At 36.3% G+C, this 23687-nt stretch overlaps 1 protein-coding gene across 7 annotated transcripts in view; it reads right to left on the bottom strand.

The window, feature by feature from the left end:
- Positions 1–23687, bottom strand: part of CHD7 (chromodomain helicase DNA binding protein 7) — a 189163-nt gene that overhangs the window by 44086 nt on the left and 121390 nt on the right. For 6 of the 7 annotated variants that reach the window (XM_023222342.2, XM_023222347.1, XM_023222346.1 and 3 more), the window contains 8 exons: positions 23081–23218; positions 21656–21721; positions 14964–15019; positions 6859–6973; positions 3240–3323; positions 1489–1626; positions 1271–1392; positions 675–918 (listed from right to left, as the gene is read on the bottom strand). In XM_023222342.2, coding sequence (XP_023078110.1) covers positions 675–918; positions 1271–1392; positions 1489–1626; positions 3240–3323; positions 6859–6973; positions 14964–15019; positions 21656–21721; positions 23081–23218 — 963 coding nt within the window. Of the gene's footprint in view, positions 1–674; positions 919–1270; positions 1393–1488; positions 1627–3239; positions 3324–6858; positions 6974–13851; positions 13904–14963; positions 15020–21655; positions 21722–23080; positions 23219–23687 lie in introns of those variants that run through there. The other variant, XM_023222348.1, reaches the window with a different exon arrangement.

Below are 23687 nucleotides of genomic sequence, written 5' to 3'. Positions count from 1 at the left end.
CTCTCTATAAATAAATATATATATATATAGCAAAACATATATATATATAGCGAAAGTCCTATTTGCAATTACAGGACTTCCATTTACTACCCATAATATAAAACTATTTTAGCACATATCATTCTTCCTTATCATGTCATTTATAACACTTCAATGTTGATACACACTAATGGCATAAAGGTAACTAGAGTAAGAAAAAATTAAAGCAATTGCTACTAACAGCCAAAGCATAAATTCCTCCCTTGGGATATATTTCATTCAATGTGTCATATATTTCAAGGACTTTTTACATCTTACCATTTTTCACTTCTAGCAATAGCATAATAAAATATTCTTTCTATTCACATTTAATATTACCATTTTTTGTTTAGTTTTCTCTTAGGCTTGCGAAATAAAACTAATTAACATATCAAAGCATTAAACAGATTTCAGTGATCATCCAAGGCAAAAAATTTCATTCCTTCTAATCTAATAATCAGAAAAACCAAAGCTATAAAAATAAAGAGCTGTTTTCATAGACACAGATAATACAAATGTAAATTGAGTCAGATATCTAAAGCAAATTTCTCAATTTGGCAAAATTTAGACCTTCCCAAGTCACCAAGACTTTGTTTTCTTTTAACACCTTAAAATGTACAGAATAAGCACACAGAATACAACCTGTGACAGTTTACCTGGGGATCTTTGAAGTACATTTCATACAACTGAATGGTCCGACGACTAGCTTGACTCCCATGATACACAACCACGTTCAACTCTGTCCAGGTTCGGAATTCCCTTTCCCAGTTGGGGATTGTGGACAATGGGGCAATTACTAAAAAAGGGCCATGGATTCCTTTCAAATATATCTCATAGAGAAATGTAATGGACTGGATAGTTTTTCCCAAACCCATTTCATCTGCTAAAATGCAGTTTCGCCTTTTGGAGGAAAATAAAGTACAAAAGTTTAATGAGTATGGATATGAGACACTGCTGTCATTTCACAAAATATATACCATTGTACTCACAAATGCATACTCAATGCTTTAGATGTCCTCTTAGACTCAACAAAATATATTTTCAAACAAAATTCTCAAAGAATAAAAATTATTTTACATACTTCTATCAATCTGTTTAATATTTGTTAAATAAATGTTACATATATTTTCAATGCTTTTTTAAAAAGTTCTTATTAGAGTTAAAACATTAAGTTCTTCTTTATTATTTTCAACAACTAAAGGAAAGGAACTACAGATACATTTAAAAGTGAAGAAAAACTTGTTTTACATACATGTTGTACCAATTGAAAAGTAGCCAGTTTACTCCCTCCAACTGGTATTCCCTGAGTTTGTTATTGTTTTTATACTCCCTGGAACTCTCCGATTTCTTCCAATCATCAGCAGGAGGTCGCTCCTGTTTCGAATACAGTAAATCCCATTAGTGGTTTCCCAAAGACCACACCACTATGCTATTTTCAAATTAAATTCTCCACCATCAGCCAATCCTTACCACACGCTCTGTTTCCGGCTCCCTAGACATTAGTTTCTCAAACTCCTCGATCTTTGCTTGATCTATGTCCTGCCTCCGCTCCCACGTGCTGTCTTCATAAGGAAGTGAACACCACTTCACCAGATAGTGAGTCACAGGCTGGACCAGATTTAAATAAATCAGAATTGGATTAATTTGACCACAGACACATACACACACACAAATATGTGTGTATATGTATATATGTGTGTATATATATGTGTATATATATACACACACGTTTATACCTATATATACATATACATGTATATTTACACGTACATATACACATATACATGTATATTTACATACACATTAAGGAAAAGCATGCTCTACATCATTTATCAATAGACATTATCCCGGCATGAATAAGTCTGAATTGACAGAAATTTAAAAACTATGGCCATAAAACAGCTGTTCCTAGTTAAGAGTCTCAAGTCTAAACTGGAAACAGTATTACTGGGTATTATCAGAACAAATTAGCCTTTTATCAAAATCACTGGTAAGTGATGTTCAAAAGCCAGGAAGTATAAATAAATAGCTAGTAAATAGTAAAGCTGAATTTGAGATTTTTTTTATCTGCACAAATCATTCATCAGGAGTTTGATTCAGACTTACATGGTAAATCATCTTAGCATATTTAAATGTTTACATAATTGGCTGGTTTCTTTAAAAATGAGACATACACTTAAATTTATTAGGATCTCTACCTTTTCCTTAAAAAGAGTGATACTGTTTGTATCCAATCACATTAAAATAACATATTTGAGCTTTAGAAGGGTGGAGCACAAAATATTTCAGGTAATGCAGATCAAAAGGATTTCCTTTGTCTCTCCTCTAGAAAACACTTGCATTTGTTGACCTTCATTTCTGGACCAAGGTACACTGACCTGGTTGTCATGTGAAAAATATTTGCTGTGCAATGTAAATATGCTATGAAACAATGTTTTGAAGTTTAACTGAGGAAAACTAGACAAGTAAAGATCATGTTACAGATATGGTCTTGGAAACATCATAGAGTGTCATGACACAGAGTCTGGAAGAAAATGAGAGTTCTTTGCAGACCCTTCCTGGACAAGCAAGATCCAAACACTGTATATATAAAATTCAATTTACATGGAGAAGCCAGGAAGGACAGAACTCATGGTGGGTGGGCACATCATTATCAAGACAATACTCAGGAGTCACTACACTTGTCTTCATTCTTACTTCCCTATCAAATATCCCTTATAATCTCACAGAGTTTTGCAAAGCAAAATGAGAGTGTTGAGACTGGGATCTTTTAAGAGAAATAATGTCTGTTAGCCTCTGTGCACCACATTAAATGAATTCATCAACTTTCACTAATGATGCCCAATTCTAAATAACCTTAAACTCCGTTCTGCCACAAGAGACACTCAATTATATAAGGATACTTTGTGCTACATGACAGAATTATACCAAAATGTACTGAATTCTTTATCATATTGTGGAATTGTGCAAAACATCTTGTACTTCATATTGAAAATCAATTTTTTAAAAAGCTCTCAGACTAAACATAAAACATATTTAGCACTATTATTTACTAAGTCATAAAACTAATAATAAATCATTAAATTTCAGTTAAATTTAGGCCAAGTGTGCCATAGTCCAAGGCTCTGATCAAGACCAGGTCTAGGATTCTACTATCTTCTCTATAAACATGTATGGGCTGCCTGAATCACCACTTGGTAATACAAATGATCTCCTGTTACCTCTCCCCGGTCATCTGTGCTACGTGCAAAGTCCATTATCCGGTCAACCTCCACATAATCTGGATTAAAAAGCTCATCCTCAATCTACACCAAAGGGGAAAAAAAGAGTTAAAGGTTTATTTATTTCCCAAGATGAAATACTATTCCACTTTTCACCAAGCAATAATATTTTGGGTCACAGCAATACAACACTTAAATTTGGCAAATTCTATTATATTAATTGAAATGCTACAATTTAGCAAAATCATTCCCCATGAGGAAATCAGACTTCTCAGACTTTGTTAACTGGGTCTTTTAATTACCGTGTGAAACCTTTTACTGTGAGAGAATGTTTAAGAATATTTTAAATGAAGTGTGAAATTACAATTCACTAATGAGCAATCCAAAAGGCTTATGGCATGCGATGCATTTAGCATTCCTGAAACTACAGTTTGCAATGAAGAATCAGAGTCATGCAAAGTAAGTGTTACTTGGAATCTCATAACTCCTGGAGTTGTCCGATGCCTTATAGCATCATTTACAAAATGTTATTCAAAAGCCAAATACACTGAAACCAGCTAATTTCATATTTTAGCATGATCAGAGTTTACAATGTTTGGTAGTATTTGTCAATCAATATTAGTACCTCATTTAGAATCACAGTCTTATTAATCTAAGTTTTCTAATGATTTACACTGAATATAGTGTGTTTAGGTAAAAGTATTAAGGATAAAGAAATAAAGCCTAAATAATTGGTTTATTTAACCAATATATTAAACAATCTTACAAAAGTAAAGTAATACTGCTGCTTACAAAGGCACCTCATATAAAAGACTAGAATATGGCTCAAAAAAAAGTTATAGGCTGGGTGCGGTGGCTCATGCCTGTAATCTCAGCACTTGGGAGGCCAAGGCGGGCGGATCACGAGGTTAGGAGCTCAAGACCAGCCTGGCCAACATGGTGAAACCCCGTCTCTACTAAAAATACAAAAAATAAGCTGGGTGTGATGGCAGGTGCCTGTAATCCCAGCTACTCGGGAGGCTGAGGCAGGAGAATCGCTTGAACTTGGGAGGCCAAGGTTGCAGTGAGCTGAGATCACACCACTGCACTCCAGCCCAGGTGACAGAGCGACAATTTGTCTCAAAAAAAAAAAAAAAAAAAAGAAAAGAAAAGAAAAGAAAAAAAAGTTATAGACTAAGCCATACCCAAAAGAAGTTAGGGTCAGACAAGTTTCAGATGTTAGAAAACAAAAGACACATTTTATTATGTGTACCTCTCGATTAACTTATCAATAATATAACTGCATTAAAATATTTTGCAAAAGGCAAACTAGAAGTCACTTAGACACCATTCATATCCCTTGAATTGCAGGTTGAAAAGATAAGCAGTTCAGTCATCATCTGCTCAAGAGCAACAAACTTTCCCTGGCTACTCGGCCCTCTTAAAACACTAACTTGGGAAGCTTTGAACTGTGAATTATGAAACAGAAAGCAGAAACACAAATATATGTCTCAACTACCCCAGGCTTTTACACAGAGATGATTAGTAAGGAAAAAAAAAATCCATTGAAATGTTCAATTAATATAAAGTATTAGTAGATTAATAGACTGGCTTTTCAAAAGCTTCTACATTTAGGTAAACACACATGTTATCCATGTACAGCAGAAACACTTAAACTTTCTCAAAACCACATTTTGATAGCAAAAATTCTCTCCAAGAAAACTTGTTCTTAAACACGAGCTTTCATAGTCAATGCTGAATTAAAATCCTTAACTTTTCCTAAACATTTCTACCCTTTAAGTGAGTAATCTGCGGCATCACACATGTGATGAAATTTCCAGTCTAAATGATGTTTTTGAATAGAGATTTTTTGTTGCAGCAGGCTTGTAAGGCAGCCTAAGGAGAAATAAAGAAGTAAAAGCAGCTGAAACTGAAAATCTTAAAGCAGAACAGCCATGGAACACTTGAAGCCATGATCATGTATGGGATGAAACAAACGGGGGCATGTGCATTTTCATGTGTAAAAGAGAGGGAGGAAGGGGATTGCCATCCTTCTCTGCTAACTCCCACTCAGGACAGAAACTAAGATTTCTAGCTGCCAAGTTACCAGGTAAATAATGTACATTCAACTTTGGTATGTATAGCTAGGGCTAGGCACAATTTCCTAAAGACTGTGTGACTACAGGAGACAGAATACAAATAAACTTAATAAACAGGACCAGGATTTAGGGATGGGGGAAAGCTACCATTGTGCTTCTACCTGTCTCCCTCCCCCTGGCCCACAGAAAAGGTCAGCAGAACATATGGTGTCTCCTTCTAAAAGGAGGCTAATGATTTCAGCTCATCCAATGTCCCAAAAATTCAACTCTGATTTCTTAAGAAGGGCATAAAAAATAGAACCTCATAGCATTGTTTTCAAAATCAAATATTAAGATTCTTTCTTCAAAAGAATTTTCCTCCAAGTTCTTTGAAGAATCTTAATATTCTCCAAGATCTATGAATTGGGTCACATTCGAGTAACTCCATTCCACTCAGTCCGAACCATTGCACTGCCAAAAATGCTGCACACTCAAGAGTGCCAGGGGTAGTGATGCAGACATGTGTCCAGTAAAAGAACAACCACATGATCTCCCATCGAATGCAGACTTTACCATAGGCCAGTTGGGATCATGAAAATCAGAACCCAGAAGAACACAGACTTGTTACCTGATAGTATAAGGATTTTATGACATAAAAGTACTAAGTGTTCCTCTGTCCCACTTTCCTTCATCTCCAAAAAGGGGTGGCAGTGCAAAGCAGGTTGTTAGACAGATACTATTTTGCATCAAATTGTATGCTTCTTTATATAAAGTCTACATTCTGTCAACTCTTTTATGAAAAGAGGAACTAATAAATCAGCAAGTCTTATCTTTCAATGTTAAGGTTTTTCTTTTATCTACTTGAGGCTGTTAAGTGAAACCAAATTGACGATCAAAAGTCCAGAGACCCTAGTAAGCAGCTTGTGAAAGCACTTTTAAAAAAATGTAATTGACTATACTGCGGAGGCAGAGGGCAGAACTGGCACTTCTAGTAAATGCAGATGTTCTTCCCTGACGTACTATTGCTGCATTTCCATACTGATACCTGGGATAAAGGGACACAGGCAAAGATATTATTACCACTTTCTATGCTACAACACAGCATTTGCGAAAATGAGTTTAGTGAACTCTCTGTGATTAGGCATTGACTTGAACAAAATAAATTTGCCACATACTTTCCCCAACACAAGTTAAGCTTTTGTATCTTAGAACTTGTACTTAACATTTACTGTAGAGTTCTTAACCTGCTAAATCTCAATAGAACTTCTGTCCACTTACTTAATTTCATCGTCTACTAACTGTACTTTCATTACAAGATTTTTATCACACCATCACCACTATTTCCACATAATATCATAAGGACCCATATCTTCTAGCCTAAGCAACAGGAAGAATGAGAAATTTCCTGTTTACAAATTTGTTAGCAAGAACCAGTTACCAATATGCAAGTAACAGCACCAAATAAGACTAACTAGTTTTACTTAATTCACGGAACCAAAATTTTAAATTTAGAACATTTTAATAAAGTAAATACTTCGGAAAAGTAAGCAGGTATTTCATACCTCTGAAAGGAACTTGTTCTGGCCCTGCTTTGCCTTAAATCGTTTAATTTTTTGCTGAATTCTCTTATCTTTTTCCAGGTCTTCTACGGATGCCCACTGACAATGAAGATAAGAGCTGAAACAACAAAATAATATCCTTGAAATATGTAGAATATAATTAATCCGTTATTATGTCTTATTCAAAAAAGTCAACTAAACAGATAATTAAAATAACCTGCTTAATTACTCATTAAGGCTGCTGAGCAACATTTAATATATCCACTAATGTTTAGAATAAGAAGAGAAACTCAATATTAGTGCCTAAAATTTGCCTTCTGTCCTAAGCCTCCAGCTCTCTTACCAGCTACCAACAGAGACAGACAGACACAGAGACAGAGAGAGAGACAGACAGACACAAGAGACAGAGAGAGAATGACCTAATAACAATCTATTTCCATAAGTGAATGGGTTATACTTCAACATAAAATTAGCACTACAGGGTGGCCTTAATTCTGAATTTATACTTTGAATCTCTTACCATTGAGAAATAGGTTTTTATCAAGTTAAAATAATTCAAATTTAAAATAGCAGTTTCTTTGGAGATAAGAGGTGTAGGGTACCCTAGAGTCATCCGAGGCCTATCATACTGGTCCCAAAGGGAAACCTAACCTGGTCCTTCTAGAACAATCTAGGAGGAAAGAACCACTGTTTGCTCCTGGAACACTGGGCCATGCCCCTCACCAGCTCCTTATCAGTTCCCGGTCTCCCAGGCTGTGTTCCTCCAGGCGTTCTGCAATGATATCCCTTGGTCCCCTGTGAATGTTTCACTTGCTATCATCTGTACCTGCATGGGACAAACCCCCCCACCTTCAGACTCGCCACCCCCTGCTCTGAGCATGTATGGTGTCTTCCCTCACCTGAACTGGAATACATTTGCACTTCCCTTTTCTTCTCCAACACTCACAGGTACACAGTTAATGTTTTATGGCAACTCTGACATTCTTTTGTTTAGTTCTTCAATATTATTTTGTCCCATCACCCTCTCCCTGCCCTTCAAATAGCCTTGACAGCCTCTTATTTCTCTTTCTGGTGATGACATTAAGAAGAAATTATATGCTTGAATATATATACCTCTTTCAGAATCAACATACTAGTACTCTTAGAAACTGTGCTTTAGTTCACAGAAGTCAGAAGTTTAAAACAAGTAAAAAAAAAAAAATTACACAACCATTACAAATTTTTCAAAAATGATTCATGATAAAGGAAATGCTTATGATATCAAGGAACACATAACCGACATGTCTAATACGATTTTCAAAGATAGGACTCATTTAGTCCTTCTATAATTGAGGTAGAATAGGATTTTAAATACATATGAGGTATATAGCTATGAATTGATATAGATGCTATATACACACATAGAAAATATACTAGATAAAATTGTAAAAATGCTAATACAGGTTGACTATCCCAAATGTGAAAATCCAAAATTCAAAATGCTCTAAAACTTGAAACTTTTTGAGCACCAACATGATACTTGAAGGAAATGCTCAATGGAGCATTTTGGATTTCAGATTTGGGATGCTTAACTACTTAAAGTATAATGCAAATATTCCAAATTTGAAAAAATCAAAAATCCAAAACACTTCTGATCTCAACCATTCCAGATAAGGGATACTCAACCTGTATTGATTATTTCTGGGTACTAGGACTGCAAGTATTTTATTTTCTGCTTTCAACTTGTAGTTTCCAAATTTCCAATAAATAATATGCAATACTGTCATAATCAGAAACACATATTATATGAGGCAGGCAGATCACCTGAGGCCAGGAGTTCGAAACCAGCCTGACCAATATGGTGAAACCCCAACTCTATTAAAAATACAAAAATCAGCTAGGCCATGGTGGCATGTGCCTGTAATCCCAGTGACTCAGGAGGCTGAGGCAGGGAAATTGCTTGAACCCCAGAGGTAGAGGTTGCAGTGAGCTGAGATCATGCCACTGCATTCAAGCCTGGGCGACAGAAGGACACCCTGCTCCCCCTGCCACACGTACACAAAAAGAAACACATATTACAAAAATAATCTGCTCTAGTCTCCAAATTATTTGACAGAAAAAGGCACAAGTGCAGTCAGTCAGTATTCTTGTCTTGGCTGAGGTGCAAAAAGCCTTCAAAGCACCACCTGTGTAGACTTGAACCGGACACAGGCATATATGCAAGTGGCTCCAGCCCTGCTTTATCTGCTATAAACTGGGATGAAACTTTTAGTGTGACTCTGCTTTCTAGACCCTGATGATAACCCACTCTGGAGGCTTAGTCAGGAAGAAGAGGAAGGAAGAATAAAGGGTCAAAAATAGACTGCTTTGTCTTAATAGATAATTAAGGCAAGAGAAAGTTCTAACTGAACTAGAACTAAAATTTTTTTAAAAGTTATGAAGAAGTAAATGTAAGAAAAATATTATGAAGCTAATAAGAAATAATCTGAACTAGGCCCTACAGATAATACAGTTTATGGTCACTTTGGAAAACAAAATTTCATTTAAAAATAAAATGTAATGACTCTTTATGAAACAGGTATAGATTTACACCTAATCTTGACAGTTGAAAAAAAAAAAAAAAAGAAAAAGCATATCCCTTACCCATATCAGTGCAAAGTAGTAAATATTTATATTTATAAATAAATATAAGTAAAATATTAACAAACACAACTCCACATCACATTAAGAAAATAATACGTCATGACCAAGTAGTTATTTCAGGAATGCAAGGTTGGTTCAATATTAGGAAATTCACTAAAAATACACAATATTAATATATCTAAGGAGAAAAATCACACAGTTATTTCTATTGACACAGAAAAAACATTTGATGAAATTTAACACCCATAATGGATTTTTTAAAACCTAGGAAGACAGGAATTGATAGGTATTTTGTTAACACATATTTGAAGATTTTAGTTCTAAAGACAAGATCTTACTAAATGAAGAAACACTACAGTTTTCCACAAAAATCAGAAAGCATGGATACCTACTATCTCCACTATTATTCAATATTGTATTTGAGGTTATTAGCCAATGTCACTGACAAGTCAAAACAATAAGAGACATAATAATTAGAAAATAATAAGGAAAGCTATCTCTGTTTGCAGATTATATGATCAGGTACCTGGAAAACCCTAGAGAATCAATTAGAAAACTAATTCAAATAATAAAATAATACAGCAATGTAGCAGAATATAAAATTAGCATACAGAGGCCAACAAATTGTCTTCATTCACAACAACAATTACCAATAAGGAGATAGGTTAGAGAAAACCTCTTTCACAATACCAACAAAGATAAAATACTTAGCAATAAATTTAATTAAAAATGTGTAAAATTTGTATAAGAAAATATTTAAAACTCTTATGAGACACAAAAGTAGAACTGGACCACTGAAAAGACATCATTTTCACACTGTGTAACTCAACATCATACATCATACAATTGTAAATTTAACACAATGTAAATAAATAAAATGCAAACAGGCATTTATACGGGGCTAAACAATACTAACTTTTATATATAAAAATAAACATGCAAGAATATCCGGGAAAACATTAAAATAGAAAAGCTACTAGGGAAATAGATCTACCAGATACTAAAACACACTATAAAGACTCCCTAAGTAAACAGTGTGATACTGGCTTATAAATAGACAAGCAGTTCAAAGGCATAAAGTACAGATAAAGAAAAATTTAAAAATAAATAAAATAAATAAAAAAAATTTTAGGACATAATAAAGTTTGAATCTCAAATCACTTGAGTCAAAAATGGACTCTCTTTTTTTCCCTTTCTTTCTTTATTTTGAGATGGAGTCTCACATTGTCACCCAGCTGGAGTGCAGTGGTGCGATCTCAGCTCACTGCAACCTCTGCCTCCCAGGTTCAAGTGACTCTCCTGCCTCAGTCTCCCGAGTAGCTGGGATTACAGGTGCCTGTCACCATGCTCGGCTAATTTTTTGTATTTTTAGTAGAGATTGGTTTCACTATGTTGGCCAGGCTGGTCTCAAGCTCCTGACCTCATGATCAGCCCACCTTGGCCTCCCAAAGTGCTGGGATTACAGGCATGAGCCACTGCGCCTGGCCAAAAATTGCCTCTTTAATAATGGTGCTAGAACAACAATTGAAAAAAATTAATTTAGAGCCATGACTTACACAATACACAAGAATAAACACCAAATGGATCAGGCACCTAAATAGATAAAATGAAACCACAAGGAAAGCATGGACAAATTCCTCTGTAATCTGGATATAGGGAAAGGCTTTCTAGCTATGACACGAAAGCTAGAAACAATAAAAGAAAAAAACTAATAAATCTGACTGTACAAAAAATTGTAATGGACAATGCAATAAACACCATAAAGTCAAAAGACAACTGAAACCGAGAAAAGATAGTTACAACCCAGATAAACAATTAATATCCCTTATATATAAAGAGCTCTTAAAAGTTGAGAAGAGCATGACAGAAAATGAGCAAAAGACACAGACAACTGACAAAGCAAGATGTAAAAAGTGGCCATTAAACTTATGAAAAGGTGTTCTTATTCACAGTAAGAGAAAATGTTAATTAAAACCTCAACTGAAATACAATTTCTTACAAAAATTAAAAAGTAAAATAGCACACTATATTAGAAAGATTGTGGGGAAATAGGTGTTCGTATACATTTCTGACAGGAACACAAATTCATACAATCTGAAGGAAGGGAATTTGGCAATCTCTCTCAAAAATACATACATGTTTGCCTTTTGTATCTAACAAACCCACTTCTGGGAATTCACCTGGAAGCCATGCCTCCAACAACTTGAAAATATAGAGATATGTATGAGAATATATATTGTAGCATTATCTGTAATTGGAAAACATCAGAAGCCACTTACACACCCACATACCCAGGAGGCTAGTTGAATGGTTATGGCACAGTCATGCAATGGAATACTATACAGCTGAAACAAAGAATGAGGAGGACCCCTATGAACTGAGGTAGAGTGATTTCCAGAATGTGGTGTGAAAAAAAGCAAAGCACAAAACTATACTAACAGTACACCAATTTCTTTTTCTGTAAGAAAGAAGAGGAAATCATACCTGCATGCTCATGACAAATTTTATAGAAAGGATAAACCTGGGATTAGTAAGGAAGCAAGCAGGAATTGGGGTGGAAAGGAAGGGAGGACTACGCTTCTTTTGTGTATAGTTCTAACTTTTGTAACATATTAATATTTCACAAACTTGAAAAACAATAAAAATCAACATGCAGGGGCTAAAATGGAATACAAATACAAACCAAAACTAAGGAAACACACTGTGTATCAAATAAATCATGAGGCCCCAACCTTTTGGCACTAGGGACTAGTTTCGTGGAAAACCTAGATCCCTCGCATGCACAGTTCACAATAGGGTTCACGTTCCTATGAGAATCTAATGCCGTGCTGATCTGACAAGAGGTAGAGCTCAGATGGTAATGCTTAGTTGCCTGCCGCTCACCTCCTGCTGTACGGCCAGGTTCCTAACAGGACACTGACCAGTACTGATCCACGGCCTGGGGACTGGGCACGCCTGAAATAAGTAACAAACCACACTTGTGGGGTAGGAAAAGAGAATAACCAGCCCAAGGAAATTTTGGATAAAGTTTTAGTCCCTATGCCCTCAAATTAAAGACAAAAAACTAAGCAAATATAGGCTTCTTTTTCACAGAAATATGGACTAGTAATTCTGAAATCACTTCCTATATATGTTAGGACTGACAAAAAAGTAAATATAAAAAATAAAAGAGCCAGGTTTACTCTGGTTGAAGAACAGAATTACTAATATTAAAGGGGAAAGGAGAGAACGAACTCTGAGCTGCTGGAATAGTACTGTAAGTATCAATATATAGGCATTGTTTTTGCTGTTGTGTTGGAGAGGTAGGTAAATATGTGTGTGTATATAATAAACAGATAAGTGTGTAACTTGATATATGTATATATACACACACAGAGACATACATACACACACACACATACACGTGTACACTCTCCCAGTCCCATCCACCGAGAGGCACTAGAAGCAACAATTCCTCAGCAACAAGGAACACACCTAAAGCCCAAATCTTGGTTTCTCAGTGGCCCCCGTTCACTGAAAACAACCAAGCCTTCTTGGAGAAGTAACTGATTCCATAACTAAAACAGGGAAGTTACGAGATGAGCCTGGAACATCCTCTGGTGCCAGAAAGCAAGAAAGTGTTCAAAGAAAAATGAAGACAAGGCAAAAGGACAGAAGAGCCAGTCTGAAGGGGCTCCCACTGGCCAAATCTGGTACAATGTGGGCAAAGTAAATACTACAACAGTAAAGGGTTATAATCCCTTGAATAAAATGAGAAGCCACAAGTCCGCTCAGCTATAAATTAACAAATGGACAAGAGGGTAAAGCTCTTCCGTACAGTAAAACCTAACCAATCAATGTAGAAGAAATGATGGAATTAGTAAATCACCCCTTCGCAACCATTACCATATTTAAGTCTTAAAGTACCTTTCCAGAAGATACATATTAACTATAAAAAGAAAAACAGAAATTCTTTGTACTATTTTTACAATTTTTCTATAAATGTGAAATTGTGTACAAATATAAGGCTAACAAAAACTCGTAGTTTTATGGAAATCTTAACTTCTCTTAGCTCTCAACAACAGTCAGAAAAGCTATTTTTGTTTTTCTCCGAAACTCCCTTTACCTCATCTCAAATGACTTTTGAGAAGGGCTAGAGTCTCCTGGTCTGGCAGTGCCACCTGGTCAGGAACTCAGAGCCCATCTCTGGGGTCACTAACAGGTTGACTGGAAGGAGGCAGCTCAAGCCTCACTGTCACACACTGATCTGGAGGTCTCTCTGGTAGTACCATTATTTTGGTGATTGATATTTGAACTCCTTTGCTCTTGTTTCAATTTGGTAAATCTACAAGGGAACTCTCTCCCTCTGGTTTACTTAATTTACCTCCTCCTTACCATAGGAAATCGTGTTGTAGGCATAATTTCCACATGTGTAAACTGACATGCTCTGAGGACAAAAGAATGACGACAGTTAACATTTTCCGAGCATTTTTAAAATTGTCAGACTGTATTTCATTGAACTCTCATGATAAAACTGATAGAGATTTATCTTTTTACTTGATAAAAGATTTTACTCACAGCTTCTTCAGAAGTGCATCAATTTATTAACAGTGCCAACTACAACAAGAGAGAATGATAGAAAACCCATGGCACCTGATGCTTTCATTTTCTAGGGTGGGGTAAATTTTCTGAGGCTGTTTTCACAGCAACTCACAAAAGCCTCTCTTTAAAGCCCTAAGAATGTATTAATATGATGGTTTAGTTCTTTGTCTTAAAAGGGGTAAAAAAAATAAATTTAATGTTTACATTATCAATGAACATTTTGTCCTTGTTCTGTGATTGTTATTTAGGTTACAAAATGGCCTCAGTCTTCTTCAGCACAATGATTACTGACTCTGAAAACACCCTAGCTCATCGCAATGTCTGTCTGGGCCAGGTGTACTGCTTACAACAGAATCTACAAGGACAACAACTCACTGTGTTTTTCAATTCAGATTTTTAGTTATGAATTCAAATCTACTAAATAAATATCAAAAACAAACAAAAATAGATAAAGCTATAGCTCATTGCATTTTAGAACCGGAGTGATGTCATGGTTCTGTAGAACTTTCATTCCACAGGAGAGTTCTTGTCTCTAGGGCCTTGCACCCTCTGCACAGGTGAAGGGACGAAGTGTAGCCCCACAGGGTAGAATTCATGATCAGAGGACAGGGAAATACTGCTTTATTCATTTTTCTATTATTGTAGTAGTTTTTATCCTCTCTAAAAAAAATACTTATTGATTATATACAGAAGTTAGTCAACTTTTACACCAATTATACATTTTCCAGAAAAATTCACAAAATATCAAACATACGAAGTTGGTTAAAAAATGGCGTCCCAGGCCACGATGACTAAAGAAATCATACCAAAGTTTCCTAATTCCCCAACTTAAAAAAAAAACAATTGGTTGTTTACTACTTGGAAAATATAGACCCCCAATAAAAACAAAATCACAATTTACTTACAAGTTTTTGTATTTCACATAGAATTCCTCAATTTCTACCTCCTCTCCAGATTCCTTCTGCAACAAAAAAAAAATTTCAGGCACATACTTAAAACTATCTACTACAACATTTTAAAAGTAATGATTTACTCCCATATGAGCGCAAAACAGGACTGAGAAGAGCAGCACAGACCCTTCACGTAAGATGATCACACTGTGAGCTGGGAGGCGGCCAGGGCCACGGAGACTGCCATGCTCAGGCCCATGCACGCACCTCTGCCCAACGTGCAAGAGCTTCTAAGACATGAATCACTTTAACTCCTCCCTAACCACATGCAGCTTCATTCACAACAACCTGACCCCAAATTTGGCTTTCTGCCAAACCCACAGTGTTAAGTAGACGCCAAGTGTACCATTTTCTCAGGCAGCAGCCAATTAGCAACTGCTCTCCTGAATGCCATATGTATTATTTTTGGCTGCCTCATGGCAACTTTACATTGTGGGTTTTGTAATGTTTTAAAATATTTAAAAGACATTTATTTCTCCATATACTTAATAACTCTAAACAAGAAACCATATAAAACTAAATCTTGTTCTTATGCTATAATTTCAGTGCATCACTATTCATAGTTTCATTCAATGGTACAATTAAAATCTCTCAGACATGATGTCTCACACACATAGCAGCCAAATAAAATTAACACTCCAAATACTACATTTAGGTAAGGTTAAAATTGTGATACATGTCAGCCAAATCAAGAGTTTTCAGTAGTAAGATTATCTATAATATCTCCCTTGATCCTACCTGCTGTAGTGTATGCAGAAGTTAATGTTCAGATGATATTTTAGGCATCTCTTTTTATTCCCCTTTTGGTTTTAGGCTCTTAAGCAAGTCATAATATGTAATTTCCTTCTGGAACATTTGATCAGATAAATCAGGGATCTAAAATATAAACACCACTTACAGGTGTTTGGGGATTGCTTTTATACTCTTACAAGAGACCCCGAGCCTGCCTCGAGGGTCATGTATGGCTGTTCAGCCACCTCCAAAATGCTTCGAAGAAAATCAAGGCAAGTAGGAACATGACAAAGAACAAACGAAAGAGCAAAGGCTTCTACTGGATAACAGACGGGCACAGATCTGTTCAAAGGTACTGTCCCCTCAATCTCTAACCTTCAAACTATTTTCAAAGATTGTGAACTTAAACTTTTCTTTGAAACTCTCACTTATAACAGTTAAACCTAATTTTTTTTCTTTCTTTTCTGAGATAGGATTTGCTTTGTTACCCAGGCTTGAGTGGAGCAGCGCAAACATGGCTCACCGTAACCTCAACCTCCCAGGCTCAAGCAACCCTCCTGCCTCAGCAACCCCTGCGCCTCCCTGCCACCTCCCCAAGTAGCTGGGACTACAGGCACACACCACCATGCTCAGCTAATTTTGTATTTTCTGTAGGCTGGGTTTTACACCATGTTGCCCAGGCTGGTCTCAAACTCTTAGGCTCAAGCAATCCCTCCATCTCGGCCTCTCAAAGTGATGGGATTACAGGCATGAGCCACTGCACCCAGCTAAACCTATATTTTAAGTAGTTTTGGCCTGTCTAGAAATCATCAAGAAGGAGTCTGGACATGCAGGAGTGGTCAATATCTATTAATATCTGGTTGTGCCCTAATGGATCTATGAAAGGTGATAACTATAAAGCATTATTTTAAACCAATATATTCAGAACAACTTCTATGTCATAGACTTTTAGTTATCCAAAATAAAAATAAATGTTTGTTGGATGGCTTCAAGAACCAGCAACATAAATGGAACATGGAATTAATTTGTAAATAAATACTATCAAGTTCAAGTGGCAATCCATCCAAGACCCACCCTACTTTTTTCTCTAGTCTTAATATTTCCCCATTCTACTTCCATTTCTTTTTCTTTTATTTTTCTTTCTTTTTTTTTTTTTTTTGAGATGGAGTCTTGCTCTTCTCTGTCGCCCAGGGTGGAGTGCAGTGGTGCAATCTTGGCTTACTGCATGCTCCACCTCCCAGGTTCATACCATTCTCCTGCCTCAGCCTCCCGAGTAGCTGGGACTAACAGGCCCCGCCACCACGCCCTGCTTTTTTTGTATTTTTAGCAGAGACGGGGTTTCACCGTGTTCACCAGGATGGTCTTGATCTGACCTCGTGATCCGCCCGCCTCGGCCTCCCAAAGTGCTGGGATTACAGGCTTGAGCCACGGCACCCGGCCTCCCATTTCAAGACATATTATCTTTATATAGAACCAGACACTCCAGCAGAAAGACAAAAAGATAGTAGATGATCAGGGAAAAAGAGAAGCAAGGATGAAACTAGATCCTTTGATTCTTCACACAGCATTACCATGAAATTCAAATCAAGCATGGAACTCAAATGTCTGAGCTTTTGCCCTTCTGATAATAATTATATTTTTTCAATTTTGAAGGCATTTTCAAAACTATGTATCATTTATATAACTGATATATGTTATAAATCATAAACAAGATTTATCATGTCTATGCTCTTATTATTTCTCCTGATTCTTCTATCTCATCTTTTCTCCCATACTGTCCCTTTCCTTCTCATTCTAAATGGTCTCATCATCCCATAATTCTAAGTGGGCACCAAAACATACAGGATCAAATCTTGAACAGTAAAGACAGTTTTTATTCTGTCTCAAGTCTGTTCCCAGAAAGCTCTGACTCTTATAGCCATCTGTCCCCAACTCTCATTACTACCCATTTTCTTGTCATGATAGCTATTCCTCTGGGAACCTGCTGTGAAGATGCCTGACAAGAGAGTCTAGGGCTGCCTAGGAGGAACCAACTAGGTTCTGAAACTTCATTTAGCAGCACCAGGAGCTGGTACAGAATTGTCTCAGGGCTTGTTATCTTTAGGATGTTTCAGAACACAACACTTTGTTCTGTTTAACGGACCACACATATTGGATTACCACCTTCTTGCCCCTAAAACTATAAATAGAGCTGTTTTTCACTGTTTCTTTCATATAAATATGATCATGCTGACCTCTTTTCTTTTACTTAACAGTAAAACAATTTAACAAAAGTGTGTGAATTCATAAGCCCTCAGAAACATCATTTCAATTATTTACTAAATGGGAGGCAGTTTGACCAGCCTCTGATGACAGCTTAAAACAGCCCCCACCCCAAAACCTCTCACCTCTAAGCCCCATTTTCAGAAGCCATTCTACAATGGGCATAGGCAACGAATAACTAAGTCACAGCACTATTCCCATACATACACACACATATACACACAACACTCAGATTTATTTCTTGAGCAGCTACCATTAAATTTGAGAATCCAGTAATATTATGAATTAAACAGAATTTTTCTGAGAAATGTATACACCTTTTCATTAGTGCCAAAATTAGTCTACGGAAATCCTTATTATTCATATGAAATTTAAAGTTTCAAACATACTAAGCCATACTTGTCCCACTGTTCAAACAAACCAGAAATGTTGAGAAGGCAATAAATGAGTTCTCCAGCCACTTGGATTCTAAATAGCCACCCAGAGTCTAGGCCTAACTTAGGCCTTTTCTATGCATCCTACTACTAAATTAAGTAGTCATAGTCAAGAAACTAAACTACAGAGAAAAAAAATTTTTTTTTGTTAAATAATACACAAAAGAATGAAAAAGCACCTCAATAAAGTTATCAATAAGGCATGGGTATGAATCCCTTTTGACTTCTGGCCCAACCTACCGTTATTACTTTACTAGAGACACCAAATCACAGTTCACTTAGGGAAACAACAAGGACATAATAACGGATGAGATTAAGAGTTTTGCCTTCTTTACACTCTAGGAGGCTCAACTAAAGAATTAAAACACACACTCTGAAAATATGTCCTATAGTTAACTTAAAGAAAAATAAAGAATTTTGGGGAATACAGTCACAATTCACTTTTAAAACTACTTTTGGCCTTCTGATACAAAAAAAAAAAATCTTTGAATTATTCTCCAAAGATGAATGGCTCAAAGCAGAAACAGCTACAGGCTGACTAAACAAGGAAAACAAAATAATTAGCCTTTATACAATCCAAGTATCTACTCATATATCTACCTCAAAATTCAAATAGGCACCAACTACCTCATGCAACTAGGTGTCATAGACATTAACCTGGGTTTAGAACAACATAAATGCTTGAGCCACCCCTATTTAATATGAGGTGCTGAATTAGGGTGCCTCTGCCAAGTGAGTTTTATGTTTGCACAACTCCATCATAATGGATCATGATGCTTCTCAGGCCATAGTGATGAGGTCAACTGACTTTGAAAAACATGGAGTCTCTACTCTGTGTCAACACCATGCAGAGCTCATAGCCAGTTTCTACAGTGCTGCCTGGCAGAGATAAAGACACCTTCTCACAGCCAATTATTAAATTATTCATGGTAATAAGAAACAGACCAGCAGGCACAGATCGAATCCACAAAAAATCTCAAATTTCCTTTTGTTTCTATTCACAACACTTTCTTCCAATGTTATTAAAGGTGATAACTAAACTACCTACTTTGAGAACATTAGCAGTTTAAAAAGTTAGCACCTGTTAATGTTTAGTACCTTCTAACGCTTTTTTATTGCCCTTTAAGAAATACCAGTAACTGACAAGTAATTCCATGAGCTCCACATCTCTTCTTTATTTTAAATCATACCTCAAAGCATATCTCCCTTCCAGAAGAATTTTTTCCATTAATTTTCTCCAGCTTCAAATTCACCAACTCAACAAATATCCACCCTCCTGTACAGTGATTTTTAATCTCCTATGATAAGATAAACCCAATCGACAGTAAATGGTTAACAGTATCTATTCCTAAATCATGGGTACCTATCTTTAAAGGGTAGCTAAAGAGGAAAAGAAAACAAAAACCCTAAAGTGGGCAAAACAGAAAGAAAAAGCAATGTTCTACATAATGTATAGTCTAAGTAGCTCTGAATAATAGAGCTAATTATAATTTGCAACCCCTAAACCTGCTGAGTATGCCTGCTGAAGCACTATCAATTGAATGAAAATTAATATATCCCATCTAAACGACATGCTATTTACTCAAACAAGTCACTTCAATTCAGTGAAGGGGATTGTCCTTCAAACCATGTCAAGTATTTAAATTTTACCATATATCTACAATTCATAAATTAGTAGTTCTAGAGTCATTAGTAGGACAAAAATGCAACCTTCTAATGAGTTAAATAGTGCTTGTTTCTACTTGAGCAGGTGGGAAATTTGGCTGAGATTTTATCATTTCATTCATCACGAAACCTTCACATTCAAAAAGTCACCAAGATAGCCAGTCACTCCATACACCGTATCCCCTATACTTAACTGGAAAACACCTTGACATATTGCTCTTGTTTTCTTACAAACTAGAGATACATATTCCGATGAAAATTCATACTTTGAATCACACGACAGCAAAGCAAACAGTATTAAAATGAAAGTAAAGAGAAGTTTACCTGCTGGTGCAATAATATGTTCAAGGATCACTCAATAGCAGTATTTGAATGGTAATGGTTTCCTATTTGATAAGCCTGGGATCTCACTTTATTATAGGACCTCACTGAGTCCTGTAAATCCTCCATTCCTCAGCTCTCTTACTGGGAGATACTTTGTATACATTTTACTAAAAATAAACAACTTTAGGCACTATGGCTCACACCTGTAATTCCAGCACTTTGGGGGACCAAGGCAGGAAAATTGTTTGAGCCCAGGAGTTCGTAGCTAGACTATGTCTTTATATTTTATTTTTTAATTTTTTGAAGTTTGTTTTACATGCTGAAACATGAAGTTGTAGTTCCACCCTCCTTGAAAACAAATGAAGAGAAAGAACTGTGTGGAATCGATAACGACTGAAGCTGCGACACAAACACCTATGTCTAAAGCAGACTCCTTCCTAGAGACACGAAAAATTGCATGTTGTAATACCTAATGCACCTGCAGGTTTATGTAATTATTCAAACTAAGCAAAGCATTTTCTCAAAGTGGGCTGTAAGAACGGAAGTGGATAAAACAGGGAATTTTCATCAGTAAAAGAAAACATGGTGTCACTGGCATTTTCTGTTAAAGAGCATATGAGTACCTTAATGACAAAGCAATCAGACTAGTGACAGATACTTAGAGCTCACCTTTGCAGATCAACAGAAACTTTGAATAACTCTGAAGTACTAAGTCAAAACTATTTTTTAAAATTGCACTGAAAACAGACCTGTATTTCACTTTTGCACTGGTAAGAAAGAAATGAATAATTGTATATGAGAAAATGTTACAATACATATGAGAAAACACCTACTTGCTAAAATGACAGAATTTCCATCCTAACATGAAAGAGGTGGGAAAACCTTCCTAAGAGAGATTAGAAGTAAATTCATGTTTTGATTTTTATGAATAATATTTATGAAAAAGGCAGTCTACAACTTTGAAAGTCCCATACATTTATTTGGAGACTTTTGAGTTTCTAGTTCACTCTAAATGGTGTAATAAAGCACTGACTGCTTGATACATTTTAATTTCATTTGGGGTCAAATATCCCAAAGATTCATATTGGGTTAACAAATTAGACAGGATTAGAATTATTACTAGAAGTTTTATTTTACAATATTAGAATTTTAAAAGAAAATTACAAAGCCAACAATCCTGTAAGAGTTGCATACACCTCACAGATTTTAATCACTCCAAATGGCACTCACCTGCTTTTTTACTGAACGACTGCTCATAATTTTTTCTACCACGGGGCCTTCTGCATCAACAGATTCCTTAAAAAAAACAAAAAAAACCGTCCTGTGAATCAATCCAAATAGAAAACATCTCATCTCAAGCTATAAGAGCACAAAATCATTCCCTTTTGCTACCACCTCCACACCTTTTAAGTCACTGGGCACAAAGTTATCAGCGAGAAACATGACTGAAAGGAACAAAAATCTCACTCTACTGAAAGGCAAAAGGAAGATTTGTGCTTACTACTTCATGATTATATGGTTTAATCATGGGTCCCTAAAGCTAGAGAGCAATCAGAAATTCTAGCCACCAAGACAAAATAATTTCTACATGTTAGCAGTCAAAAATACAACTTCTCTTTTCTTTTTTTTTTGAGACGGAGTCTCGCTCTGCCGCCCAGGCTGGAATGCAGTGGCCAGGTCTCAGCTCACTGCAAGCTCCGCCTCCTGGGTTTACGCCATTCTCCTGCCTCAGCCTCCCGAGTAGCTGGGACTACAGGCGCCCGCCAGGTCGCCTGGCTAGTTTTTTGTGTTTTTTTTTTTTTTTTTTTTTTTCAGTAGAGACGGGGTTTCACCATGTTAGCCAGGATGGTCTCGATCTCCTGACTTTGTGATCCGCCCGTCTTGGCCTCCCAAAGTGCTGGGATTACAGGCTTGAGCCACCGCGCCGGGCCACAACTTCTCTTCATCTATACCCATGGGGTAAAGATACTCATCATTCTGCTACAGAAGGCATCTTTTATCTATGGAGGTCACATAAAACATTATGTAACAACTTAACATAGAAAAAATTACCAAATAAAACGCAAAGGTGCATTTAATACACTTTTCAACGGGTTATCAGTTTGTTAACTAAAGTACAGTAATGGTAAGGAAAAAGCATTGTTTTTTTAAAAAAGATCTTTATAATGATCAATCCTACACTACCCATATTTTATACAAACTGTTTTATCCATCATTTACATTGCACAGAGAATAAAGTACACCCTGCTGGGTACTACAAGGCAGTAATTTCATAAAGGGGTTCTCACAGTGCCTAACAGCAGGAGACAAGCTTGAGTGGTTTATTAAAGTCCCAGAAGCCACAGCACTGAATTCTCAGAGGTATATTCAGCCTCCTTATATTTTAACTCTGGCTCTTCCTCAGCATAGACCATTAATTCTCCAAAATTGTGTCAAATTACATATCACAGGCCTATATAAAAATAAATTGCAGTGAACAGGGCTTTTTAAAAGATACTGCTAAACAACGTATTTCCCATAGCACATTATCCAACATTAGGTGGATGTTCCCTTGCTGAAAGTACAATGCTTCCACTGCACTCCTCAGATTGCAGCAATGAAATTTCCAGTCCATCTTTAAATTGCATCCATAAATCCCACAAATCTGGCACTAACCTGCTGTTCTGACTGCGAGGTGTTGGAGGGGGAATCCCTCCCAGCAGCATCTGCATCATCTGCCTCCTCATCAGAAATCTTGAACTCCAGGTCTTCAGTGTAGCGCTTTCTCTTCACCTGTCTGCTGGACCGTCTCTTCTAAAAACAAAAACCCAACACAGTGGCCTTGAACTTAATGATTAAAAAGAAAAATGCTCTTTATAACGGCACCGAGTGGAAGGATGAATTTTTTTTAAATTAATCTTAAGGAAAAGGTGATAATGTTAATCCTATAAATGATGTGAAAAGATCACAGTGGTAACAAACAAAATAGAAATGGGTGGAAATCTGGAGTCAGACGCCTGGAACAGCTGTAGCCCTGCCACTCCCAGCTACGTGCCCTTCAACTAGGAAAATGGAAATAACAACAAATCTGGTTCCTCACTCAGTCAGTATGTCCATCAAAAGTGGCAGCAATACTGGAGCTGGCTAATGAATCTACAGGGGTTCATTATACTATTCCTTCTACCTTTGTACATTTTAACATTTTTCCCATATACAAAGTCCAAAAAAAATCAGTGCATTAGAAGATAATCTGTAAATTATAAAGTTCTATACAAATATCGTT

Source organism: Piliocolobus tephrosceles, chromosome 7, assembly GCF_002776525.5.
Source record: "Piliocolobus tephrosceles isolate RC106 chromosome 7, ASM277652v3, whole genome shotgun sequence".
NCBI lineage: Eukaryota > Metazoa > Chordata > Mammalia > Primates > Cercopithecidae > Piliocolobus > Piliocolobus tephrosceles.
This window is presented reverse-complemented; position numbering and strand designations above follow the sequence as displayed.